This window comes from Suillus paluster, assembly GCF_016628075.1.
Source record: "Suillus paluster strain FC165 chromosome Unknown EDB91scaffold_4, whole genome shotgun sequence".
Lineage (NCBI taxonomy): Eukaryota > Fungi > Basidiomycota > Agaricomycetes > Boletales > Suillaceae > Suillus > Suillus paluster.
The window spans coordinates 1,157,170-1,176,214 of NW_024537564.1; the positions used below are offsets into that span (position 1 = coordinate 1,157,170).

General features: G+C 48.6%; 8 protein-coding genes across 8 annotated transcripts; 5 read left to right on the plus strand and 3 right to left on the minus strand.

The window, feature by feature from the left end:
• The first annotated feature begins 3,967 nt into the window (after positions 1–3,967).
• On the plus strand, positions 3,968–5,392 carry EDB91DRAFT_1103793 (transcription initiation factor IIF, beta subunit-domain-containing protein). The gene is made up of 5 exons (XM_041317358.1): positions 3,968–4,164; positions 4,263–4,814; positions 4,867–4,970; positions 5,008–5,113; positions 5,165–5,392. Exons 1-5 carry the CDS (start codon positions 4,036–4,038, stop codon positions 5,273–5,275), a joined length of 1,002 nt encoding a protein of 333 aa, XP_041182759.1. The 5' UTR covers positions 3,968–4,035; the 3' UTR covers positions 5,276–5,392.
• A 271-nt stretch (positions 5,393–5,663) lies between these two features.
• On the plus strand, positions 5,664–7,809 carry EDB91DRAFT_1234652 (DNA photolyase, FAD-binding/Cryptochrome; the record flags this gene model as incomplete). The annotated part of the gene is given in 11 exon segments (XM_041321228.1): positions 5,664–5,679; positions 5,739–5,882; positions 5,934–6,091; positions 6,148–6,411; positions 6,457–6,690; positions 6,738–7,020; positions 7,077–7,165; positions 7,185–7,260; positions 7,308–7,390; positions 7,441–7,633; positions 7,691–7,809. The coding sequence occupies 11 exon segments, from the start codon at positions 5,664–5,666 to the stop codon at positions 7,807–7,809; spliced, it is 1,659 nt and encodes a 552-aa protein (XP_041182760.1).
• A 63-nt stretch (positions 7,810–7,872) lies between these two features.
• EDB91DRAFT_1243443 (thioredoxin-like protein) lies at positions 7,873–8,817 on the minus strand (the record flags this gene model as incomplete). Its single annotated transcript, XM_041322300.1, has 6 exons — positions 7,873–7,997; positions 8,050–8,126; positions 8,179–8,312; positions 8,366–8,441; positions 8,495–8,581; positions 8,639–8,817. 6 exons carry the CDS (start codon positions 8,815–8,817, stop codon positions 7,873–7,875), a joined length of 678 nt encoding a protein of 225 aa, XP_041182761.1.
• Positions 8,818–9,029: 212 nt separating this feature from the next.
• On the plus strand, positions 9,030–10,635 carry EDB91DRAFT_1243444 (eRF1 domain 1-domain-containing protein; the record flags this gene model as incomplete). Its single annotated transcript, XM_041322301.1, has 7 exons — positions 9,030–9,068; positions 9,120–9,214; positions 9,268–10,000; positions 10,053–10,108; positions 10,162–10,278; positions 10,334–10,440; positions 10,487–10,635. 7 exons carry the CDS (start codon positions 9,030–9,032, stop codon positions 10,633–10,635), a joined length of 1,296 nt encoding a protein of 431 aa, XP_041182762.1.
• A 52-nt stretch (positions 10,636–10,687) lies between these two features.
• EDB91DRAFT_1234655 (humps family-domain-containing protein) lies at positions 10,688–11,629 on the minus strand (the record flags this gene model as incomplete). The annotated part of the gene is made up of 3 exons (XM_041321229.1): positions 10,688–11,226; positions 11,279–11,390; positions 11,444–11,629. 3 exons carry the CDS (start codon positions 11,627–11,629, stop codon positions 10,688–10,690), a joined length of 837 nt encoding a protein of 278 aa, XP_041182763.1.
• A 46-nt stretch (positions 11,630–11,675) lies between these two features.
• On the plus strand, positions 11,676–14,872 carry EDB91DRAFT_1103814 (tRNA pseudouridine synthase D). Its single transcript, XM_041317359.1, has 9 exons — positions 11,676–12,066; positions 12,119–12,713; positions 12,761–12,938; positions 12,985–13,351; positions 13,401–13,480; positions 13,531–13,805; positions 13,861–14,083; positions 14,140–14,362; positions 14,412–14,872. Exons 1-9 carry the CDS (start codon positions 11,735–11,737, stop codon positions 14,785–14,787), a joined length of 2,649 nt encoding a protein of 882 aa, XP_041182764.1. The 5' UTR covers positions 11,676–11,734; the 3' UTR covers positions 14,788–14,872.
• Positions 14,873–14,877: 5 nt separating this feature from the next.
• On the plus strand, positions 14,878–17,185 carry EDB91DRAFT_530003 (major facilitator superfamily domain-containing protein). The gene is made up of 9 exons (XM_041327601.1): positions 14,878–15,217; positions 15,270–15,322; positions 15,370–15,487; positions 15,544–15,568; positions 15,622–15,729; positions 15,783–15,866; positions 15,913–16,352; positions 16,406–16,825; positions 16,888–17,185. The coding sequence occupies exons 1-9, from the start codon at positions 15,166–15,168 to the stop codon at positions 17,004–17,006; spliced, it is 1,419 nt and encodes a 472-aa protein (XP_041182765.1). The 5' UTR covers positions 14,878–15,165; the 3' UTR covers positions 17,007–17,185.
• Positions 17,186–17,363: 178 nt separating this feature from the next.
• On the minus strand, positions 17,364–19,021 carry EDB91DRAFT_1045011 (glycosyltransferase family 32 protein; the record flags this gene model as incomplete). Its single annotated transcript, XM_041313157.1, has 2 exons — positions 17,364–18,681; positions 18,735–19,021. The coding sequence occupies 2 exons, from the start codon at positions 19,019–19,021 to the stop codon at positions 17,364–17,366; spliced, it is 1,605 nt and encodes a 534-aa protein (XP_041182766.1).
• Between the last annotated feature and the right edge of the window lie 24 nt (positions 19,022–19,045).

Genomic DNA, 19,045 nt, shown 5'->3' on the forward strand with positions numbered 1-19,045 from the left:
ATAACCAACGGACTCGTAGGCACGCCTACATTAAATTCGACTGGGATTTATGGACTGCTGCTAAGTATTATGAAAAACACGAGAACGCGAGACATGTTCATTAAGTAGCTTTTCCCTGCACTTGAAAAATAATCGACCATGCGAGACGAAGGACCGGATCCAGCCTGCGTGGAACACCTCTGAAAACTGAGGGTAGGCATCACCTCTTCGATCGATCAGAGAAATGTTGGTCTCCCGTAGTCAGACCATATAGGAGGAAGACAGTCGTTCCTTCTTTATTACGAGTCCATGGTAACGGGCTCAAGTTGCTATATCAAGGGCGGGTTACGTAGCTTATCGCCAGAGGTTAACTTACTTTTCTCGGACAGATGGGACTCAAATCCCCGAAAGGCGAGGCTAAAGCTGCTGCCTGCATTGAAGATACGAGTTTCACAGTATTACTGCCAATCAACAAAAGAGCCCGAAGGCATGCAAGGCCTTGTGAAGCTTACATGAGCATGCGTGCTGTGATTTAGCTTTTAAGATATACGCAACTTGTACACAAGGTCTTACATTGCGACATATTATGCTTCGGGCAGCATATATTCACATATAGGGTTCAGGCTCTTTTGTTGATTGGCACCACTCCAGGTATTTAATCCTCAGCAATCGAACACTGACGGAAATAAATACTAGAACCTCCTTGATCTCCTAAGAGAATGTGATGCCGGTGAGAATTGGATCTTTTTTTCGCAGCTTCAATTTGATCGGATTCTATCATACGCAGAAAATGATGGTAATGGACGCACATGCTATATGCTACTAGGTGTAGCTCTATCTGTTTGCAACAATTTGTGTTTTTCCCGATCCGGGCTGGATCCAGGTGGTCCATTTGATTCCCGCATACCAACACGAACGTACCGTACACTCGTCTTGAACATTCATTCGCTCGCCCAGCAGAAGATGGCGACAAAGACTTCTATGTGGATCAGTATGTGTTTTCACCTAGAAACTCGCACTATCAGATTTGTGGATCGTGATGTGTTCATACGTTTCCGAGGCAGCGGAATTCGAGGTGAAGTTCATGTGATTCCCGGATACCAAAATGAACGTACCGTACACTCGTCTCGAACATTCATTCGCCCATCCAGCAGAAGATGGCGACAAAGAATTTTATGTTTCTGTGTGAATCAGTAAGTGTTTTCACCCTCGTTGCACTAGTAACCTCAGATTTGTGGATCGTGATGTCATTGTTCATGCGTTTCCGAGGCGGCGGAATTGGCTGCAAGGTGACGAGAGACTGGGACCAATTTTTACGGAAGGATGGTGTTGTAGTGGATGATATATACGACGACGATGGGCTTAGTGTGCACGGTGGATCCAGACTGTGACAAAGAGGCTGATGAGGACAGTGACGGAGACACTAACGATGAAGACATTGACGACGACGAACAATGTCCCGTGGCTGCGGAAGACCCAGAGATCACTATTCAGTGTATCGGACTGTTATCAGACTTACAGCTACCATGCATTTGAATAGCATGTACACGTCAGTCTTGCAGGTGAATAGCATATGAATATATAGTAAACCAACTCGACATCATGTCATAATGATCGAGATCCGCGCGAAATTAACCTAATCAGATTTTGAAATGAAAAAAGGGTCAGCCTGGAGTCGGAAAGAGAGGAGCAGACAGCAGTGTTAGAGGAGTAGGAATACTACACGAGGAAGGTGAGCACGCACACCTGTGCACCCCACGTCCTCCCCCGACGGTACACCACCCTCGGAGTCGTTCACCCGAGCTGGCATTGACCTCAGGCTTGCTTCGCAAGACAAGAGAAGTTATGGTCGGACCATCTGGTATTAGGTGGCAATCTGCTGGCACTGTTGCAGATATCATCTGTTCGAAAGGGGATTTCAGGTAAATAGATTGATATTCTTCCTACATCCCCATGAAGAACGATACCGAGCACATCAAAGCAAGCCGCCTTCCTACTATTGTCCCCTTCAGATTCATTTGATCCCATTTCACATCCTCACATACAAGGCGTTTCTCCTTTGCCCTCTCCGTTATTGCTGTTTTGATAGCATCAATATGTGCAGTCACACTACCTGAAAAATGTCACACATGGTGCATAACTAGCTACTACTGCGAGAGGCAGATATGCTTAGATGCTGTGAGTATGAGTAGTTTGCGTCCTGGATTTAACCATATACTCACCGGCGTGGTAGTTCATCGTCAATGTATGTATAGATAAGTGAGTGGCATGTCGTGACAGTGAAGTACAGTGAGTCGTGTTTCTGCGTTCGCATCGGTGCAATATGGTTGATGGCACGCGCGAGTTATTAGTAGTTTGTTCGTGCTTGCTTCTGCCGCTCAAGCAATGGAGATCTTGGAATGGGGGAAATTTCAAACACTTGAATACAATGTACATAGAATATGACTGAAGTACTTACAACGCAGGTTTATAGTCAGGTTGTAAGCTTGAACATAAAAGCCCTCGATGACACCACGACTCTTCTCGTCATAGGCGCTATTTACAGGAGGTCACGGATGCATTTTTGGTCTGCACTGAGCCGCTGGGGTTTATCACGACCCATTAGTAGATGCGGTGGCATATGTGGTTGAATTGCGATCAAGATCCAGAAACGGTACTTTATAGGGGAGGACTCGGATCTGCTAGCTTCAATGTCCTCGACAGCATCCAGGCGTGAAAGAAGTGGATACATATATGGCATGCGACAAGGCATTCGTTGCACGAAGTTGAAGAATATTAATGTGAGTATGATTAATTTGCTTTACATCCTGGATTCGTTACCCAAGTACTCACCCCTTGCGCAGTCTCTGCAATCTTCATTAATTTTGAAAGTATCATGACAGACATGATAAGCAACTACTATCGTTGCATCAGAAACCCACGCCGCAACGGATGCATACTTACTCTCCTTCCTCCGCAGAACACGATTGATCAAGGATGAGAATGAGATAACAAGATAGGGAGCGTCCTTTCGAATTCCATGTCCTCGAATTCCCTCGAGTTCCTCCTCGACCGCAAGCTCAAAATGGCACCCTCAGATGAGCTCGAGTACCTCAAGCACCCCGTAGCACAGCTAACGAGAAAAGTGCTCGAGGAGAAAGCAAAGGCTGACATTCCACCTCGGAAGACTTCTCTCAACAGCTTGGGACTATTCTTATGGGTCCTTCTGGTGCGATGCCTGGATGTGTGCCCTAGCTCCGAGGTGTTTGGAACATCCCCTGATATCAATTTAAATTGCCAGTGGATCTTTTCAGTTGGCTTCACCTGCCGGTTCGCGCCGGTGTCGTTTGAATACGCGGAACAAGTCATTGTTGACTCACCCCTTCCTCTTCCAGTTCAAGACGAACCTGAAAACGCCGTGTCTGTCAGGAGCGCGAAACTGGGCCTGGTATGTACCAGGAAATCCAGGGACAAGCAGCAGAGAGGCGCGGATGTGAGAGCCGAGCATCGAAAATTCCAATACAATACCGCTGTAAGGCTTCCACATCGAAGTCTTGCTGTCGTATAAAGATATGTGCGCCGTGTATACTTGACACAAGACATCCACGATCCACTTGAAAACTGCAGGCAACTCACAACCTCGTCGTCGATGGTTTACCTCTCGGGCACCTCAGTTTCGTTTCCACGACGATGCTCAACATGCAGCAACGTCCCTCGAACTGCGATTTTCCAGAAGGATGTTCCTGCCTCGCATATTCATTACTGAACAGCTGAACGCTGGTTGGGTGTTCAGAGCGAGCGGGATGGAATGAAATGAAATAAGTGGTGGAATGAGCGAGAACTCGGTTACAAGAGATGTGAGGCCTCGAGGCACGTGGGGTTTGTTTAGAGAGCGCGACAAGAATGACGTAGTTAACATGGTTTAAGGATAGTAAGGGAACACAGTTTCTTACAGCAGGATGTCGTCTTCACCGAGGTATACTAGTAGTAATCCGGGTTCGAAGATCGTCCAGCAAGTCGAATGGAACATCCCTTGATGTGGGAACTTTCAACTTTAAAGGTTGTCTCAGGACTTTCATGGATGATTTAACCATCGACGACGAGAAGAAGCCTTTCGAGGCTGAACACAATGATGATGAAACCCAACCAGACCCTGATGAGGAACTAATGTTGGACAAGGGGAACGGGAGAGTTTGGCTTGTCAAGGTGCGCCATGGCTGTTCGGAGGTGCTACCTTTCAGCCTCTCGGAACCTCTCGATTCCTTTCGCTTTCAGGGTTTTCTAATACTCATTTGCCACTGAAGATACCAAAACACCTCATGGTCCGTTGGGCCGCCATTGACGCAGAGGACATTCATCTTGCCACAATTCGGGTATACAAAGATGCCATCGGCCCATCTGGTCGATCCCCTCGCATCTTCTTGTTCTTGCCGCCTGACCCAAATGACTCAACCACACGGGATCTCAAACTGCCGGTCTTTTCTCCGGATGCAGCTTTCATACCTTCTGCTGAGGGGACAATGCAAGTAGACAGATATGAACTTGAAATGGTGAATGAGGACGTCGAGAATCAACTGGTAGTTGCAGAACGTCCCAAAGACCCTGGACCTTCCGGACCAAACTCGCCTTCGTATAACCCTCGATCTAGAACGACCATTCTAACGGGTCGCATCAAGCACGAATGTAATTTGCGTCCTCTGTTCAACGAGTCATACAGGCAACAAATGCGCGAGCGAACACGAAAGTATAATACCCCACGAAGACAAATCCGCATGATAGAAGATGCCGGTGTTGGTCGTGGAGGTATTAACAGGTTAAGCAGTGGAGTCAACTCAGGATCGTTTGCGAATATGATTGTCTGTTTCTACTTATTCAGATCCATCGTTGCCAACTAACCCGAGCTCGTAGAAATCCAAACCAAAACCTGCCAAGGGCACGTTTGAGCGTATGGCGCGTATGCCACGCAACCAACTCCTCGATCTTCTCTTCACACTCTTTCGCGAGCAACCCCGGTGGGGCATCAAGCCACTACGCGAGCGCACCCAGCAGCCCTGAGGTATATCTCAAAGAGGTCCTTAATGCTATTGCTACCTTAAATAGGAGTGGAGAGCACAATGGAATGTGGGAACTAAATGAAGTCTTCGCCAAAGAAGGGGTATGTCATTTTAGTCACGTTTGTTCTTCAGAACTGAAGTCCAGAGTGCAGATGAAAGCTGAGAATGTCCCTGGACCAAGTTCCATTCCAGAAGGTGACGTTGAGATGGATGATTATGACGAGGACGAGGATGAAGATGACGACATGGAGGAAGTTTCATAGGTTTGCATCATGGATAGGTCTCGATGGTTCTTTGGTGTTTTCTACTCATCGTGTATATACAAGTTGTTGTGAAAGACTGGTTAGCAAGCTTCCCATCAAGACATCCATCTGAATCAGCCTGTGAGCACAGCTCGGTCGAATCTGACAGAAGGCGGGGCCTCCGAGTCGTTCAACTTGACTTCAAAACTTGACGCACACCATGCATCCAGTATCAACACCATAGGCACCGTCGTCGTCCGGCCCGGCCCGGGGTTGATGTCATACGATCGACAGTCTGTCCCGATCAAAATCGCGTCGATCCAAAGCAGCATTACGATGTGGACCACCAATCGCCCATTTCAAAGGACCCGAACTAGAAGTCCATGTTCTTTCTTTCGCTACAACCACGATGAAGAGAGCTCATAGTCCGAAGTCCACTGGCAATGTCAAAGAAAAGCAGAATCAACTCTTCTTTCGCACCCAGAAAGATTGCAACAGCAGAAGCTGCAGCCGCCGTCCCAGGCTGACCCGCCGTTTCTACGACTCCTGGATGCATTGCGCAATGTTGTGCAGAAACCCTCGAAAGGGCAATCAGTAGTTTACTGGATGAGGATGGGGGACCTACGGAGTAGGTGTTTTCTCCGTCCAGATGCGTGTCCTTTTTGACGCCCTGTTCTAGTTTCAGACAATAAAGCCCTCGCCCTCGCTTCTGCTCAGGCAGTCAAAGATCAAATTCCGCTCGTGGTTTTGCATGTCTTGAGCCCTCAAGATTATATCGCACACGACCGGAGCAAGTCAAGAATCGATTTTGTTCTTCGTAACCTTTCACTTCTGAAGGTAAAACGTCTTCAAATTACTCGTAATAACCGGTGGCTAATTTAAACTTTTTGTAGGACGACCTCACAAAGCTAAATATCCCCCTTTACACTATCACGCATACGCCGCGAAAGACAGTTCCAACTCGTGTCATCTCAGTCCTGCAGACTCTCCAGGCCACTCGACTATTCGCGAACATCGAATACGAGGTTGACGAGCTTCGGCGTGACCTCGAAGTCTGCTCTTTAGCGAAGAACGCAGGCATCAGGCCTGCGTATGTGCACGATAGGTGTATTATTGAACCAGGCGTCGTGAAAACGAAGGATGGAAGGACATACACCGTATGTTTTGCCTATCACTTCTTGTATTATCCTCATGCTTTTCAGGTCTACTCGCCGTATCAACGAAGCTGGATCAACATCTTGAATTCGAATCTCTTAGATTATCTGGACGAATTCCCATCTCCAAAACCTAACCCCTCGACAACCAGGGAGAATCCCATCTTTGGATCGTTATTTGATGCTCAGGTACCCGTATCCGTGCATGACTTCGAACTTGATTCCGAAGATGCCACCAATATGATCAAGATTTGGCCAGCAGGAACATCTTCTGCTGAAGAGGTAAGTCTTGCACTGGAAGGGTGCATCACATTTAAACAATTCTCCAGATACTCTCTCGGTTCTTGTACACCAAAGCGCGCGCGACGCAGCTTGGAGCAGTCGATCCTGTGGCTGATGGAGCAGAGAATTCCGGCAAACGCAGTCGAATCCTCTTGTATGACGAGGCTCGCGACAGGGGGGACAGAGACACTACGTCGCGACTGAGCCCCTACCTATCTGCTGGAGTTATTTCTGTCAGGGAATGCGTACGTGCAACGATGAAGCTTCTTGGAATTCAGAAAGTGGACGCTGGACGATCTTCGGGTGTGGGTCGCTGGATGCAAGAACTCGGTGCGTTTTCTTCCAGATGCACTAGAAAATATGATGGCTGATGCATGATGGAGTAGCCTGGCGAGATTTCTACACCAATGTCCTCGCATACTACCCGCGTGTATCCATGGGTCGACCCTTTCAGGAAAAATATGCTGGTGTCAAGGTGGGAGATTAACGAGGAGCATTTGAACGCCTGGAAAGAGGGCAAGACTGGTGTTCCTATCGTCGATGCCGCGATGAGACAGATAAACGCTATGGGTATGTTTTCGCATTGAATATTCTCTACCGACTAACCAGACTATTAGGCTGGACGCATAATCGAATGCGGATGATTGTCGCTATGTTCCTTTCGAAGGACCTTCTGTTGGATTGGCGGCTAGGGGAGCGCGTGAGCTTGTCTCCTTATTTTCATGCGCTCCTCTGATGAGTTCTCGGTAGTATTTCATGGAAAAGCTCATCGATGGTGATCTTGCAAGTAACAACGGGGGTTGGCAATGGAGTGCGTCCACTGGAGTAGACCCGGCACCCTACTTCCGGCTTTTCAACCCCTATACGCAGTCCTCCAAAGCAGATCCAACGGGAGATTTTATAAGGACGTTCGTACCGGAGCTGAAGAATCTTTATGGACCTGGTAAGTCACGCTGATTGGTTGCTTAATGTTTTAACTGATGTTTGTTCGCGAATGCAGAAATCTACAACCCTCCGGCCAAGGTGGCTGATAAATTAGGGTATCCGAGACCCATTGTCAACCATGCTGAAGTGAGAGAGAGGGCAATCAGGAGGTATAAGACACCTGGTGAAGAGTGATTGTCACGATTTACACGTAGCATTAGGAGAACGAGACAACATGCAGGGTAATAGGGCAAACCATCATAAATCAAACTCGTCATCATCCTGATCTTGTCCACCTCTTCGTAATTTTCTTGTGTTTGAGGACGATGAGACGTTGTATGTGATACCGGATTCAAGAGCATTTCGTGCCTTTTGAAGAACACCTGCCGAAGGGTAATTAGGCATGGGCAATGAGATCAGAGGTGGCATCATTACCGCTGTTGGCTAGCCTCAGCTCGAGTACTGCAGTTTCAAACACATCATTGTTTCCGAGTTCTTCAAACCCAATAAGACTAAGAGTAGATGAACGACTGGATGGCATTTACGAGAACCAGTAAAACATACCGGTCTTTTGAGATCCCATCGACGAAGCACATCAGGCATGGAAGGACTTTGATGGCAAGCTTTTCGACTAGCCATGGCATATTCTCTACGAAGACACGAATAAAACGCGTGGCATAGTATTTCGGCGCGAGTTTCTGATGAGTCCGTCAGCAGTCTGGTTTCTTCTTAGAGATGGCACATTGCTCACTGCGAGGTGCTTGTCCATGATCTCGCATCTCTTGAAATTACTATGGTAAAAATGAATCACACAATGTGATTCACTCCTGAAAGCATGATAATGAAGCAAAGAACGAGACGAGGAGAGCGAGCGACTCACGCACTTATCCGGATGGCCTCTTTCTCGTTCGTGATCTCCATGTATGTTCCATGGGCGTTTTCTCGCATCTCTTTGGCTCTTTGCATGCTGCAAACGTTTACGTCGGTCGTCGGATATTGAACATGAGTGGAACGCACGACTCACCTGAGCCTGAGCTGCTCTAGGCCCCGATCTCGCACTGCTGCATCACAGTCGTTCTCTATCTCTGCTTCAAGTTCTGCAAAGATAGCATCGTCGTCTTCCTGTTCGTCATCTTCTCGGGTATCATTGGATTCTACGAGACGCGATGCTAGAGAGTCTAATTTTGATTGTATTCTGGTCATGGTGAGATCGAGGAAGCTGCTGTGGGCTAGTTTAAGTACGCAACTCACACATTGCTCATATTTTCCAATACTAAGTTTTGTCTGTTGTGAGTAGCTGAAGAATTGATCTGGTCCACGAGGACACTAGTAATAGCGGAGCAAGCTGCAATTACTTGTTTAGGAGGCTCAGCGCAGCAGCTGCTGAGTGTTTTCAGGACTTTACGTCAATCACCATGAAGCTTGTCGGCAAATTTGTCGACAAAAGTGGGACTGTGAGTCGTTCAAGATGTTAGATAGGGAGTAATTGATTGAATAATGAACAGGGCTATGTCAACCTCCGACCCGAAGATGATGAAGATATGTGGCATCTCTACAACCTCATACAAGACGGTGATCTCGTACGAGCACCCGCTATTCGGTAGGGCACATTCGACTCATCGGCGACTCTCTTACATACTAACTACTTGATAGTCGCGTACAGAATGTATCTGCTACTGGATCTACGGAATCTCATCGTGTCAAGTTGAACCTCACCATCCAGGTATCCAGAGTTGAATTCTCCTCATCAGGAGCACCTTCATCATCGGCGGATCAAGCTTCATCTCCTGCAGGATCTTCATCTGCAGCACCCACAACAACTGCAGCACTCCACATCTCCGGCCCTGTCGCAGCTGAAAATAAACATGTCAAGATGGGCGCGTACCATACGCTTGACGTCGAGAGTAACCGCGATGTACGCATCGAGAAGGTTGAAGGATGGGATAGCGTGGCCCTTGCCCGCGTCGAAGAATCTTGTGTGCCAGGACGAGGCGCGGAGGTAGGCGCGGTCGTATGCGGAGAAGGTACAGCGGCATTTTGTCTCCTTTCACAACATATGACTCTGGTCACCCATCGGATATCGGTTCCCATACCACGCAAGGCTTCTGCCCCTGGCACATCTCAGTACGAGAAGGCGATGGCGAGATTTTACGCCACACTCTATGACGCATTTGTGCGACACATACCTTATACGTCACCTAGTCTGCGGGCAATTGTGTTTGCAAGTCCAGGTTGGGTAAGAGAAGGGGTTTTCAATGCTATGATGACAGAAGCCGGGCGGAGAGGAGACAAGACGTTGTCAAAGGCTTTGCGAGAAAAGACTGTAAAAGTGCATGTCAGCAGTCCGCACGTCCACAGTCTGGTCGAAGTCCTCAAGAGTCCAGAGGTAATTTTTCGGGATGATTATTGTCGCATAATGGCATTGATTGCTCTTGCAGATCGTTGCGCAGCTCAAGGAAACGAAATTTGCGCGCGAGGGAGTGGTTCTTGATAAGTATGCATGCGAGTGGTGAGGGCTGTACGGTTAATATTAATTTCTTTCGCCAGGTTCTTCAAGATGCTTGGTGTGGACGAGATGCGCGCCTGGTATGGTCCTGATCATGTCCGTTTAGCGGCAGATCGTGGAGCCATAGGAACGCTCCTCATCTCCGACGAGCTTTTCCGGTAATATGATCATGTGTCGCATACTGGCGCACTGCAGCTCAAGTAATTCGTACAGTGCGAGTGACCCGAAGCTGCGGAAGATATACGTTGAACTCGTCGAAGGGGTACAACAAAAGGGTGCAGAAGTTGTCATGTTCTCGAGCATGCACGAATCTGGTCAACGTATGCTTCCAAACGTGCTCCTAATGCCATACTTATGAGGTTACAGAGTTGAATCAACTGACGGGTATTGCTGCAATCCTCACATACCCTCTCGATGTTGAAGTCGTAGAGGCGGAAGAAAGAGAAGCAAGAGAGGAGGAGAGGAGACAGCAGGAGACGGAGACGGTGGGTGGTGGTGGTGGTGGTGTTGGATAAAGATGGAGGAGGCCGTTAAGTTTCCAGGTAAGGTCGTATGGTTATTTATACCCTAAGCGCGTTGAGTGCGCTTTTTGTATGCTTCCCAACCAGCAGCTTGGTATCTCTGAGCTTGCTTGAGAACCTCCCCTGTATCCACATTTTCACCCTTGCCATAAATGCCTCTTCCAACAATGATAACGTCACAACCACTTTCGAACACTACTTGCTCTGGAGTGCGGTATTGCTGACCCATGGCATCGCCTGTAGCATCCAAGCCCACTCCTGGCGCAAGAACCAAGAAATCTTCTTCCGCAATGTTGTCGGCATCGGATGCCCCGATGCCCTCCATGCGATGTTGAGCAATAAAGCCGATGACAAAATCCCTACGAGCTCGAGCCATGCGAACTGCATCTTCTGTATATAACCCAGTGGTCAGTGCACCCTTGGAGCTCATTTCTGCCAGGAGGATGAGCCCCCGATCTTTGGGAATGCCAACAGAGGCAAGACCGGTGATAATGGATGGCCCCGGAACGGCATGCGCATTAGTGATGTGAGCCCAATCTGCGATCTTGTAGATCCCTTTCGAATACTGCAATACGACGGTGCTTCCTAAGAGTTTTGACACTCAGTGAGCTGTTACCCGAAACCCGCAACACCTTACCTATGTCAGCGAATTTTCGATCCTCGAATATCAAGAATTTGTGCCTTTCGCTAAGTTCTTGGAGGCGGTCGATCACAGTCGCATCGAAATCTTCGAGTACATCGATATGAGTCTTTCGGTAACGCCATAAGCATTAAATGAGAGCTTGGAAGAAGCGACAGATGCCTTTATGAGACAAACATGAGGACCAACTGCCTCGATGATGTCGAAGAAGTCTTTAGATTTAGTCACGTCAACGCTGACGGACAGATTTGACTGCTTTTCCTCCATGATTTCGAGTAAAGCCTTGGCGGCTTTATTGGCGTGTTTCTTTGCTCGCTCATTGTATGTCTGGAGATGAGGAGACGACATGATGGTCACAGGAGTACTACACACTGTTCCGATCTATTACGATAAAATTGGTTCAGCTACTATCTAATCTATTCTCAGGCTTTTTAACTGTTCTCGATCAACCAAATGTCGTCTTCAGCTGTCAGGGAACGCGAAGATGATGAAGAACTCGCCCGTTCTCCCAAACGCACCAAAGTCGACGAGTTGATCGAAGATGGGCCCATTGTCGCAGACACCTCGGGCCTGCTCATGGCGTCTGCTCTTGCTGCAGCAGACTCAAAAGAGGACTCCTCAACGGCAGCTCCAGTTGAAAGCGTACTTCCTCCTAGCCATGCTCTCCTGGGCATAGCCCCTACATTCTCTTCGAACGGACTTCGTCAGGTTCTTCAGACCGACGTTGGGATCTCCGAGTATATTAGCCAGGACGTTCCTCCCATCAGCGGTATCATTAAACAGCGGTAAGCATTCGCGTTTACAATTGGGCTGCAACTGAACATAAATATGCTATAGGTTTACGGACTTCCTAGTGTTCGAGGTGAATCAAGATTCCCAAGTGATTCACTTAAAGTCCTTGGACATGCCAGAGTCATCTTTGAAGAAGGGGAAAGGTACCAACGAGGGAAGCTCTAGCACCGTTGTTGCTGAAGGCTCAATGGCACAACCCCAGGAACCTGTCGCCAGCGCTGAATCGAATACTGCAGAGGAAGGTCGGAATGAACCGCCTGCTAGCACTGAAGCAAAGGACAAAGATGATTCAACTCCAGGGGATACTCCCTGGAGCGATCAGTTCACGGAAAAACTGATTCCGTATCTCAGTGGGGCTTCTATCGACCAATTGAAAACGATGTTCCTCGAGGGCCGCGAGCCTCCGAGAGTGACCGACAGTGGTTGGGGAGGTCGACCTACCAAGGCCGCTGGGGACGGTACTGAAAACCTAGATGCATCGAAGCCATCAGAAGAAGCGGATGCGACACAGAGTGAAGACAGTGGACGAGGAAAGAACCGAGGCGGTCGTGGTGGTCGTGGTGGTCGAGGCGGTCGCGGACGAGGTCGTGGTGGCCGGCAGGGAGGAGAAAGAGAAGACCACAGAAAAGTCCTGAGCGAGGTGAGACGACCCACGATATCCTTCTATTTACCCTTACCCCTTGGCAGCCAATTTCCTCTAAAACTGATCGGACAGCTCTCCATCAAATTGTTCGAGAGTTATTTGCTGGGAAGCTTGACAGCGAAACTGACATGTCGACTCCTGCTGGGGACGATGGATCTTGCATAGCTATAAAATGGTCACGACACGGTGGTGGTCGGGGCGGTGGTCGAGGTGGTCGTGGAGGTATGTTTCACCATCTATTCTCAGAGGTTTCTTATCTTCTTTGCAGGTCGAGGCGACCGCTCGGACAGGGGGAACCATCCTCCTTATATCCACTTCACTCTCCAGAAAACCAACCGTGATACTCAAGACGCTCTCGGCTACTTATCACGTACTCTACATGTAAACATAAAAGACTTGTCTGTCGCAGGGACAAAAGACAAACGCGGTGTCACTGTCCAGCGCGTGTCGTTGCGACGTGGAAACAAAACTGTGGAGGATGTATGGAAATCTGCCAATCAATCTAATAGACGATCCTTGCAAGAAATACTATCGCAGCGCGGCGACCGTGGGGTCAGAATAGCGGATTTCAATTATCGCAAGGCCGGTTTAGAGCTCGGCATGTTGAAAGGGAATGCCTTTGTTATCACCCTTCGGTATGTTTAAAGCGTTACCGCTCTGAAATTTGTTGACGAGGTTATGAAGTAACGTTCAGGTAGAAAATGTAGAGACTCTTGACCGAGCTATGAATTCGATCAAGCACAAAGGTTTCATCAATTACTACGGTGAGTTAGATATCCGTCAAACTGCTGATTCGTCTGAAGTACAACTCTAGGAATGCAGCGCTTTGGGACGGCTGCAGTACCAACTCACTCCATTGGCTTGGCAATTCTGAAATCTGATTGGCACAAAGCTGTCTCGCTCATCCTCCAGAATCGGCCTGGTGAACATCCTGAAGTTGTCGCAGCCCGTGATGCGTGGTTAGTGGATGGCAATTTGGATCGAGCCCTGGCTCTAATGCCCAGACGGGTTGTTGCGGAGCGCTGTATTCTTGAGAGCTACAAGAAGCAAGGTGGTGAAACCAGGAACGCAATGGGTGCCCTGTCCACGGTATGTCAAGAGTCTGTTCCGAGAAGATCGCTGTCGTTCATATAGTTTCAACCAGATTCCTCGTAACCTGCGACTCATGTACGTCCATGCGTACCAATCGTACGTGTGGAATGCCATTGTCTCGGAGCGAATTCGCATACATGGTCCTGACAAAGCTGCACCTGGTGATCTCGTCTTTGAGAGCGAGCCGGCCGCCAAGGCAGGGAGTGGAGAGAATGATGAGATGGAAGTGGACGGTGACGCCGGCGATCAGGAGCAAGCCACCACAGAGGCAAAAGGTCGGTTTCCTTTTCTATCCTTTATCTTCTTCTGATTGAAATTTTTATCATTTGAGGCATGAGCTCTCGTGAGCGCAAGAAAGCTGCGAAGGCTGCTTATGTTGCACCAAGTGTCAAGACACTCACTGGGGAAGATGCCCACAAGTACTCGATATTCGATGTGATCATGCCACTCCCAGGTAGAGATGTTGATTACCCAGGTGGTACGCTCGGGGAGCGCTATCGGGAATTCCTGCGCTTGGATGGACTCGACCCCGATAACTTCATCCGCAAGCAAAAGTACGCCAGACCTGTTTCATCATGACTGAAACTGATAAAACATCTCCAGGGAGTATACTCTCAACGGATCCTACCGCAAAATCCTTCAACTTCCAAAAGATCTTTCGTGGTCTGTACTCAGGTACACAGATCCGGACGTCCCGCTCGCACAGGCAGACGAGGACAAACTTCTCGGATTCGATCCACCGGTTGTCGTTGATGATGGGAAATTCAGGGCGCTCCAGATTAACTTGACACTTGGGACGGCCGCGTATGCCACAATGGCATTACGAGAGGTTACCAAGACTGAGACGAGCTCACATTTCCAAACTGGTCTTACTCAGGCCTCTGAGGACCAGCAGTTCCGAGGTGTGGCAGCGGGAGATGTTGGAGAATTGAACGACGATGATACAGAGATGGAAGCATCAAATACGTTAGATTCATAGCAGCAGAAAACTTGCACTTAGGATTGTACCGCCCTGGCCCTTTCGGAGCAAGTTACTATGTAAATTTAAAATGGTTTCACCCACGTTATTGATTTGAATGGCGATGATGCATCACTGCCACTAGCAGCATCAGTATATCACGGTGATGAACGAAGCACCTTGACCCATAGCCTACCGATAGCCTCGCTGCTTCGGTATTCAATCCCTCGAGTCTCAAACAATTCTACAGTGCTTGCAACCGGTTTGCGAGTTACTTTTGACGCTAGCTGAACTCTCGCCGCCAAAATTTGACGTGGTCTACCATATTCTTCTTCCAGTGCTTGCGCGGAACGCCAGTCGTGAATACTATCCTTCAGTCTTGCGCCTCCGAAAGAGAACATGGGGAAAGTGGAACGCATAGTCTTTCTGTCCCTCGTTCTTGATCTCTTTGGTGAGTGATACTCAGCTTGAGAAATGTAAGTAATTTTGAGGTCTTGACGAAGCATTCACGATCCCTCTACCATTGTTCCCTCGCATAATCGAGTGGTATACTGTGGTAAGTACATCATGCTGCGTGTCCCACTTCTTTAAGTGATTCTGTAGAGAGAAATCTCCGACCCCGATGGCCTCCTTTCTAGAACGCTGCGGTTGGTTTCGGCAGTGCGAGGCGTCTTCTACAAGCCACCACAAAACTCCCAGAGATGGGATGTCGTTCTCCTTGGTTGGTTTAGTTCAAGCTATCGATCAGATCCACGTTGACCTAACAATTTCTTGAAGGCGGTCTGATGGGTTCTGCTTTCTCGTGCGTCTTGTATTCCCAATCCATCTGATGTTGTACTCACTCAGTATCTGAAGCACTCTACAGTTCTTGGTATCGCCGCATATAGGATCCCTCTCCGACAAGTATGGACGTAGGAATGTCCTTTTGACTACTATGATAGGAAACATATTGTCTGCGCTCATGTGGGTGCTGAAGCCATTCTCATCATCGAGTTCCTAAACCGATTTTCCGCTAGTTGGATTCAGTCTACCACTTTTGCTTCTTATATGCTCTCCCGCGTCATAGGGGGTCTCAGTGAAGGCAATGTGCAACTCGCTACGTCAGTCTTCTGTCATAATGCAGGTACTAGGACTGACGATCAACAGCGCCATTCTGTCTGATGTTTCTACGCCCGCGAACCGCTCCAAAGCCCTTGCCCACGTTGGTATCGCGTTCGCTATCTGTTTCTGCATTGGGCCTCCGATCGGTGCCTATTTTGCATCTCGGCCAGTGCCCCCATCCGTAGGGGCTCTGGAAATGGAATTGAATATCTACGCGGCTCCGGCATTGTTGACACTCGTGCTGCTTATCGCAGAGACCTTGTTCCTGGTAGTTGCTCTTCCTGAAACCCGAGATTCCCGGCCTGAGAAGCACAGTAACAACGATCCTTCAGAATTTCTTGTCGACAAGAAATCGACGACTGCCTCCGTGGCGCGGAGCGTGCAAGAAAGGACAGAACTTTTGCGGGTCTTGCGAAAGTTGCACTTCCTTTTCTTAGGAGTCTTCTCAGGCGTGGAATTCACACTCACGTTCCTTACCTTCGATCGTGCGTCATCGTTACAATGCTGCTGAAATTACATGCTCAATTCCAATGACCAGTGTTTGATTGGAATAACAAACAAAATGGAGCATTGATTGGCTCCATTGGCGTAATCAGTGCTCTTTTACAGGGAGGATACGTCCGTCGTTCTATCTCTAAAGTAGGAGAAGGGAAAATGGCACAACGAGGGGTCATGAGCTGTGGGCTGGGCCTTGTGCTGCTAGCCATACTCCCTCACTTCGTATCCACCCAACCAAAAATCGCTGTGGGACTGCTGCAAGCTGCAGCAGTCTGCCTGGCCTTCACTTCCGCGACCGTCGTAAGCTCGCTTACCTCATACGCCTCCCTCCAATGCCACGAGGGTTTCGACAAGGATACAGGCAAACCCGCGATCGCACACCCTGAGCTGGCCAAGGGCAAGGCGCTAGGTGAATTTCGCTCATCTGGTCAGCTCGGTCGCGCAATAGGCCCGTTGCTTGGTAAGTTTTAAGTTCTGTCCCAAACGTGTCGAGGCTGACTTTGCTCTGCGCTCATTACCCAGCATGTGCTTCATATTGGACGTTCGGGCCGTCCGTTACTTACGTTGTGAGCGCAATAGCAATGCTGACTTTGTCAGCGTCAATGAAACCCGTCGCCGTTTTACCGAGAAGATCATCATGATGAGTAAATACTTACTTAGACTTTGTCGTAGATCCAAAATTGGATTTCATCTTCACACCCGGACCACATCTGAATTTGATAAGTACTGCCAATTGATATCAATATCATCTCTAGGAACACTATGAATAGAACTTGATGGAGGCTGTGAATAGTAGAGCAACTCCATTGCCAATGTATACGTATTATGAGGTCATGTCTCATCCGGTACATCGAAGAATATACGTAGAAATCATCATTCGAAAGCAAAATTTGGTATCCAAACGCGTTCCTCAGCCGTAGGTGAAGCATGGTTTAATAGCGTTTTTACTAGAGTAGTGTAAGTAGCGTCAGGTAAAAGTCAAATGTTCCAACGCAATGCTATGAGTTTTGTGATTCGACATCAATGAGCGGACTCGAAGAACAATGCGGAAGACGATTCTCCAATGGTGGCCGGGGAGATTGAGAGGAGCCCTGATAAAACTCATCCGCTGACTCGTCGCCAATTCTACCCTCGGCCCCTTGCCAAAGCTTCTCAGGCGGGAGCTGAGAAGAAGGGGGCAGATTTCGTCCAGAAGATGGTTGCGGGGGCGGGCTGCGCGGAGGAATGTCCATATTTTGGGACTGCGTAAAGATAGCTGGGAGGAAAAACATGACACCCCGAGACCGCTGTCGCCTGCTTCGAGACGGCGCGCGTGGTAACGCGATTGGCTCTCGGGACAGATTCAAATAACCCGTGGCATGGTCTCGTACACGACGCACAGTATCAAGAATGGAGGATGTCGCGCGATAACTCGAGGTCGGAAACATGTCTACAGAAGATGAAACGTCAGAGGGTGCGGGTGAGTCTGGCCTCAACTCAAAGGGAAGGGGGAGTAATGAAACATGTTCATCCAACGGTGACTGGGGAACGGAGTTGATAGGAGATGACGGCTGTGTAGAAGCGCCAGATGCTGGAAGGAAGGACCACCGCATGTCGATGTGCCAGCGCCCATTGCGCTGCGTCCATCTAGGCAAAAGGACATCATATCCGCCAATTCTCCTGAGACTATACTTGCGTGGCTTGCTAGGGAGTGCGAGCTTGTAGGCGCCATAGACTAGTAGGGCTAAACCCAGCCACATTAATCCTTTGCCCCACGTATTCAAGAAGCCGATAAACGCAGCATCGTCGGCATGCCAGCTGCTGCCGTAATAATGGGCGAAGAAAGAATGGGGAGCCTCTTCCGGTTTGGCATTCTTGCCATAAAGAGATTTGGGGAGGATTCGAACATCTCCTGGCTCATTTGGCATGATGGGATGGGCTGAAGTGTAGAGGCTGTACTGGAAGGAGAGGAACATGGGTCCTGTGGAGAACATGACGGTGGGATAGTTTAATATCCAAGAATGGTCAAAGGTGACAAGGTTGTGGATAGTTTGGGCGAGGAATGGATGACCCTTCTCCGCGAACATGAGGTCATTGGAAACGCCTACAGGTATGGTCTTGGGCAAGATGACGGGAAATACCAATAGCGGATCCAGAGGTCGCAGGCATCCGACGTCTAGGTCAAGATATATTCCTCCGTAGTGATAAAGAACGAAATAACGAATAACATCCGCTCGTTGAATGGTGAACTTGTAGTTGTCGAACGTGTCAAGAAACCAGGGATAGTACTCTGCGATGAACTCGCGAGAACTGGCATCAGTCCAGAGCATGTAGTCGCTGGTTTGATAAATGATAAGTAATTCGGCTGACGTGATGAAACGAATGCGTACTAGTCCGACATCATGTTTCGGCACGCCTCTGAGAGGTCTTTCCACATTGGTGGGAGAGTCTCTGACTTCCAAGTCTGATGTATGATACGGGGTATCTTCTCAACCTTTCCATGTTCCGTTGCATTCCAGCGTGTTGTGTTGTCTAACACTGGAACCTCTCTGTCTGAAAGAAATGCGGCAGCATTGATGGAAAGGTAGTAGGAGATGGAAGATAATACGGTGACTGTGCCGAAGAGAACGAGAGCGAGGAGGACGAGGAGAATATAAATTGTACGTCGTTTGGCCATGAAGGGGAGAGGAGAAGAAAGAAA